This window comes from Penaeus monodon, chromosome 14, assembly GCF_015228065.2.
Source record: "Penaeus monodon isolate SGIC_2016 chromosome 14, NSTDA_Pmon_1, whole genome shotgun sequence".
In the NCBI taxonomy this organism is placed as follows: Eukaryota; Metazoa; Arthropoda; class Malacostraca; order Decapoda; family Penaeidae; genus Penaeus; species Penaeus monodon.
The window spans coordinates 36,723,819-36,730,412 of record NC_051399.1 but is presented as its reverse complement, the minus strand read 5'-3'; the positions used below and the strand labels follow the sequence as shown (position 1 = coordinate 36,730,412).

At 44.1% G+C, this 6,594-nt stretch overlaps 1 protein-coding gene across 1 annotated transcript; it reads right to left on the bottom strand.

Moving 5' to 3' along the window:
* Positions 1–3,130: 3,130 nt before the first annotated feature.
* On the bottom strand, positions 3,131–6,594 carry LOC119581266 (the record flags this gene model as incomplete). Its single annotated transcript, XM_037929658.1, is given in 2 exon segments — positions 3,131–3,195; positions 6,357–6,594. Coding segments are annotated over 2 exon segments (120 nt in total), but the record flags the coding sequence as incomplete, so codon positions are not given.

Below are 6,594 nucleotides of genomic sequence, written 5' to 3'. Positions count from 1 at the left end.
TCTCTTTTCTCTCTCCCTCTCTTTCCTTCCTCTCTACTCTCTCCTCTCTCCCCTCTCTCGCTCTCTCTCACCCCTCTTGCTCTCTCTCACTCTCTCGCTCTCTTTCACTCGCTCTTTTCTCTTCGCTTCTCTCCCCCACTTTTCTCCCCTCCCCTCTCCTCTCGCTTCTATCTCTCTCTCTCGCTCTCCCTCTCTCTTTCTCTCTCTCTCCCTCTTCTCTCTCGCCCCCTTTTCTTTCTCTCTCTCTCTCTCTCACTCTTCCTCGCTCACACTCTCTCTCTCCCCTCTCCTCGCCTCTCTCTCGTCTCTCGCTCTCTCTCTCTCTGGGGCTCGCTCTTTCCCCTCCCCCTCTCCTCGCGCTCTTTTTCTCCCCCTCCCCTCTCTCTCTCCCCCTTCCTCTCTCTCTCTCCCTCCCCTCTCTCTCTCTCTGCCGCGCTCTGTCCTCTCTCCGCAGCTCTCTCTCTCTTCGCCCCTCTCTCTCTTTTCAGCCCCCTCTCTCTCTCTCTCGCTCGCGCCTTGGCTCTCTCTCTCTCTTCGCTCCCCCCTCTCTTCTCTCCTCGCGCGCTCTCTCTCCTCCCTCTCGCCGCCCCGGGCCTCTCCCAATCCCCCCGCCTTCTCCTCTCTCCTCTCTCTCTCCCCCCTCTCCCTCTCTCTCTCGCCTCCCCATCCCGCGCCCCGCGCTCTCTCTCCTCTCTCCTCGCGCTCCCCTGTCTCCCCGCGCTCTCTGTCTCTCTCGCGCTCCCTCTTTCTCTCGCGCGCGCTCTCTCTCTCTCTCGCGCGCGGGGGTCCCCTCTCTCCCCTCGCTCTCTCTCTCTCTCTCTTTCCCTCACTCTTTCCTCCCCTCTCTTTCTCTCGCTTTTGTCTCTGTCCCTCCTCTTTCGCTCCTTTTTCCCCCCTCTTTTTTTCCCTACCCTCTCGCTTTCGCTCGCTCTCTTTTCTTGTTCTCTCTTTCTCTTTTTCGCTTTCTCTCTCCTTCTCGCTTTCTCTCGATTTCTCTCTCTCTCGCTTTCTCTCGCTCTCGCTTTCCTTCGCTCTCTCCTCCTCTCCTCCTCCCCTCCTTCTCTCTCCCCTCTCTCCTCTCTCTTTTCTCTCCCCCTCTCTCTCTCCCCTCCCACTCTCTTCTCTCCCATCTCCTCTCTCCTCTCTCGCTCTCTCTCACTCTCTTGCTCTCTCCCCCTCCTCTCCCCGCTCTCTTTCACTCCGCTCTCTCTCTCGCTCTCTCCTCTATCTCTCTCTCCTCTCTCCGGGGGTCTCTCTCTCTCCTTCGCCTCTCTTCCCCTTTTCCCTCTCTCTCTCTCGCTCTCTCTCTTTCTCGCTTTTCTCTCCTCTCGCTCTCCCCCTCTCTCCCTCTCTCGGCCCTCTCTTCCTGGGCCCCTCCCCTCTCCTCTCCCCCCGCTCTTCTCTCTCCCCCCGGGCCCCCCCGGGCCCTCCTCTCTCTCTCGCGCCGCTCTCTCTCTCTCGCCGCGCTTTCTTCTCTCTCCCAGCCCCGCTCTCTCCTCTCCCTCTGCTCTCTCTTCTCTCTCCGCCTCTCCTCCCCCCTCTTCTTTTCCCGCCCCTTTCTTCTCTCGCCCCTCTCCCCTCTCCACCCCTCTCTCTCTCGCCGCCGCCTCTTTTCTCTCTCCGCGCGTCTCTCTCTCGCGCCGGCGCTCTCTCTCCTCTCCCTTCTCTCTCCTCCCCCGGCCCCCCTCCCCTCTCTCTCGCGGCGCTCTCTCCTCCCGCGCGCTTCCCCTCTCTCCCCTCGCCCCCTCCCTCTCTCTCTCTCTCCGGGGCCTCTCTCTCCTCTCTGGGGCCGGCTCTCTGTCTCTCGCGCTCTCTGTCTCTCGCGCTTTCTGTCTCTCTCGCGCTCCCTCTTTCTCTCCCGCGCTCTCTCTCTCTCTCGCGCCGCTCTCTCTCTCTCCCCCTCTCTCCCCCTTTTTTTCTTTTCCCCTTTCTCTCTCTCTCTCTCCTCTCCTTTTTCCTCCTCTCCCGCCTTTCCTCTCTCGCGCGCTCTCTCTCTCCCCCGGGGCGCCCCCTCTCCCCCTCTCTCTCTCCGCCTCTCTTTTCTCTCCTCTCCCCCCGGGACCCCCCTCTCTCTCTCTCGCTCTCTCTCTCTCTCTTTAAAATATATATATATTAATATATATTTTATATATATAAAATATATATTTTTATAAAATATATAAAAATTATATCATAGATATACATACATGTGTGTGTGTGTGTGTGTGTGTGTGTGTGTGTGTGTGTTGTGTGTGTGTGTGTGTGTGTGTGTGTGTGTGTATTCGTGTGTGTATGTATATATAATGGCATATATGCTTAACCTCTCTCTCTCCTCTCTCTCTCTCCCTCTCTCTCTTCCTCTCTTTCTCTCTCAAAAATACACGTCACTCTTTCCCTCTCTCTCTCGCTCTCTCTAATTCACTCTCTTGCTCTCTCCCATCCACTCTCTCGCTCTCCCTCTCACTCTCTCGCTCTCTCGCGCTCTCTCTCTCTCTCGGGCTCTCTCTCCTCCCCGCGCGCGCCGCCCCTCTCTCTCGCGCGCGCGCTCTCTCTCTCTCGCGCGCGCTCTCTCTCTCTCTCTCGCGCGCGCCTCTCTCTCTCTCGCGCGCTCTCTCTCTCTCTCGCGCTCTCTCTCTCTCTCTCGCTCGCGCTCTCTCTCTCTTCGCGCGCTCTCTCTCTCTCTCTCTCTCTCTCTCTCTCTCTCTCTCTCTCTCTCTCTCTCTCGCGCGCTCTCTCTCTCTCTCGCCGCTCTCTTTCTCTCTCTCTCGCGCTCTCTCTCTCTCCCCTCTCTCTCTCTCTCTGTATATATATATATATATATATATATATATATATATATATATATATATAATATATATCATAGACATACATACATGTGTGTGTGTGTGTGTGTGTGTGTGTGTGTGTGTGTGTGTGTGTGTGTGTGTGTGTGTGTGTGTGTGTGTGTGTGTGTGTATTCGTGTGTGTATGTATATATGAATATGTGCATATATGCTTAAAGGTATATATTCACACATATATATATACATACATATGTGTATATATACACTAATATTTACATATATATATAAACACACACACACACACATTAATTCATTCCTACTATACACACAGGTAGCAAGCTGAATCGTCCTCTGAGCTAGCGCCTCACCTGCCATTCCAGCTTGATGAAAGTGCCTGTGATGACGGACGCTTTCAAGTTCACCAAGCTGGTCACTGGCAGAGGCGAAGGAGAGCGGAGAAAGTGAATTAGTTATAGTATCTATATTTGTTGTTATTTTAGGCCACATGCTTACATACCAAGCTCATCGTTACCCTTGGTCACGAGTTACAGTGATTGTGAAACGATAGTATTGGGACTTCCTGTGGTACGGAGGGGAGGGGGTGCGATACAGGTTTCACTTACCAGAATTACATAGCAAGAAAAAGAAAAATTAACCACTTACGTAATACTTGTAACCAATGTTAAGTATATTATCAGGTACATTCTGCTGTACTTTCTTAACTTTGGCGAAAGATTACTTGAGTTTGTTGTTACAGACACTGACTTCATGTTAGTAATGTCGTATATAGTGTTTATGCCTAATGATGAATAACATCAAAGCTCATACTAGCATATCCAAGATAGTAGTAACATATTGCAACATAACATAAGCCTAATACTAACAACAAGTCATAACATATCACATCAGTTCCCGTATATGTTAGCGTTCATCAGTTACTATTTTGCAAATTACGAACATAACCTATCCATTTTAAACCATTTCCAGAAGACACAAAAAACAGGAAAATAAATATTCAAGTCTTTGTCTGAATATAAGATTTTAAAACCGCAAGCCCGCTTTTATTTTCACTCTTTTTCCGGTATAAGCCACCTACCCTGCGTTTGGCTGCATAACATTCAATTGAACTTTAGTGGATAATAGTAGTCATAACAAATTATCGTGAATTGCCTATATCAGCTATTTGGTTTAGAATGGTTTAACTCAATCCTATTTATGACTTTCTAAAATATAATAATAATAATAATAAAAATAATAATAATAAAAAAAAATAGGCAAAGGCTACCAAATTGTGGCAAAGATTACGGGAGTACTTCAAAAAGCATCGCCCGCTCTTTCACAATTTTTCGTATGTTAAATGCTCATGCAGTCTTATCTTATCATGCATTCTGTGCATCCTGTCAAGTGAGCATATGATGCGATTTAGAGTTCTTTTCTCGTTTTTCTCTTTTCGTTTCTTGTATGCTGTGACATTTATACACTGTCTATCTACTCTTACTTTTGATAACATAAAAGGTCACTTATTTTGTACGTTTAGCAGTTGCTTCTAAGGACCATACGCTTGGTCGTTTCATAATCTTAATGATAAAAAAAAACACACGACACCAAACTATAGATTGCCCAAACGGTGTCTTTTTGCATTCTTGTACATTATATTTCGTTATTCTTTAATATGAGAGAAACATATCATATAAATTATATTCAAAAGTTTTACCCATTCAAGGAAGTACAATTAATGCCAATTTACATAGATTTTGGAGAAAAATAACAGTGGAAATAACAATTATTTTAATAATGATAATGATAATGTCAACGACAACAATAATGATAATAAGGATAAAGTTAATCAAAGCATAAATAAAGATACAGTTAGACAAAACACTCAAAATTCTAAAGCATAAAAAAAAAGTTTCCGAACGTTTCACGTACAAAAGCAGAGCGGGGTAGAGGGGGAGTTTCAGCTATCGCAAGCGCTTCATCTAATGTTTCTTATAAACAAATAAACTATGGTTTCAAGCTCCTTTTCTTCTATTTCACACATTTTTCTTCAGATAATACGTTGATTTAAAGCTTTAAGCAATCTTTCATAAACGCCGTCTGCTTTATGTCGATTATGCACCCTCCCAATACCCCTTCCCCTCTCCCCCCTCCTCCGTCTACATCTTTTCTCTACATTACAAGATAATTTGCCACATACAATTGCGGTAGTTTTATATGTTCCTATTGATAGCTGTGAAAACCTGACGAATAATACTCATACGATACAATAATACTAATGCGTTACCGACTTTACGAAAAGCCCCAGGTGTATCAAAGCGCGAACATTAACCAGATTTACACTTATATATATTAATTGTGTTATGTTATTTCATGAAAAAAAAAGAAAACGCAAGCTTGGTGTTTTTTCGAGATTGAGGACACTGCACTTTTATACGAATATTCTGTTGCTATGTTGTTTTTCTTGCGTTTCCTTGTATTCTCTTACGTAGAGTAATGTTAAGTGTCATTCTGTATTTCATCGTTTATTCAAACATTCAAGAAACGAGTTATGACTGAAATCAGATATCAAATTTACGGGAACCAGAGAGTCCTCACCCTGATCGATGACTGAAATTTATCAGAACAACACATTAAATTTGTTAACTAAGGGAAAAGAAGTTAAATGTGTAGCTGTTTCAGAATCTGCAATTGATTAGCTATTCATGAAAAAGAACTGAAGTTAGTCATCTGGAAACAAAGGTCATACTCGGAAAGCTTTTTTTTTCACAAATCGGTGTTTATCATTTTTATGATAATGACAATCATTTGCTATCATTATTGTTATTGTTATTATTATTTAATTTTCATTATCATTATTATCACTATTATTATTATTATTATTATTATTATTATTATTATTATTATTATTATCATTACTATTTATTAATATTATCATCATCTAATTCTTATTACCATTATCATTATTGTGATTGTTATCACAACTTTTAAAATCACGGTACAAATAACACTTTTGAAAGAAAAAACAGTGCGGAGACTAGGTATTGTGTAATGTGTGGCAGTAATGATCTGTTCTACTGTTGTGATATAAAGAATATACATCTTAGTTTGATTCACACAAAGGCGAAAGAAAAAGTGATAAGAGATAAGGAGAATCAAAATTATGAAGTATAATAACATAATAAATAAGACACTGATACTGATGACAGCTGAGCGATACAAGAATACTGATGATAATAACGAAAAAATAAATACAGTGCAAGGTCACAAGACACAGGCACAAGTAACAAATTTCTTAATGAGCGTGATATGACACAAAAAAACTACATAACAGAGAAAGTAACGTGACAGACAACACAGATATGTAAGGTGACATTGTAAGGAGCAATATGGTGGAAAGAGATATAACTCGATGAGTGGCATTACAAAGGGAATAGCATTTCACAAGAGGCATTACGGATAAGGTGACATGCAGAGGTGTTGCACGGCACTGAATTTGGTATGCCAGAAAATTAGAGGTCTCGGGAATGAAATGGAATACAAAGGACATTACATTACACTTAACATTACATTACACTAAACACAACATTCACTAACCGACGCCCAAAAAAGCAAAGAAGACGACGGCAGAAGTGCTCTTGTTGACCTCCATGCTAGCTGTTAAGGTCACGGTCAGGAAGATCGGAGTTAAAGGTAGAAAAAAACTAGCCTAGGATCTACAGGGAGTCATAAACATGGCCGTTCTGAGCACCCTTTCGGAACTCGTGTAGACAGACAGTTCGCAGTACCCACACCCTCCTCTCCACTCTCACAAAAGAACAGGGTGGCTTCTGGA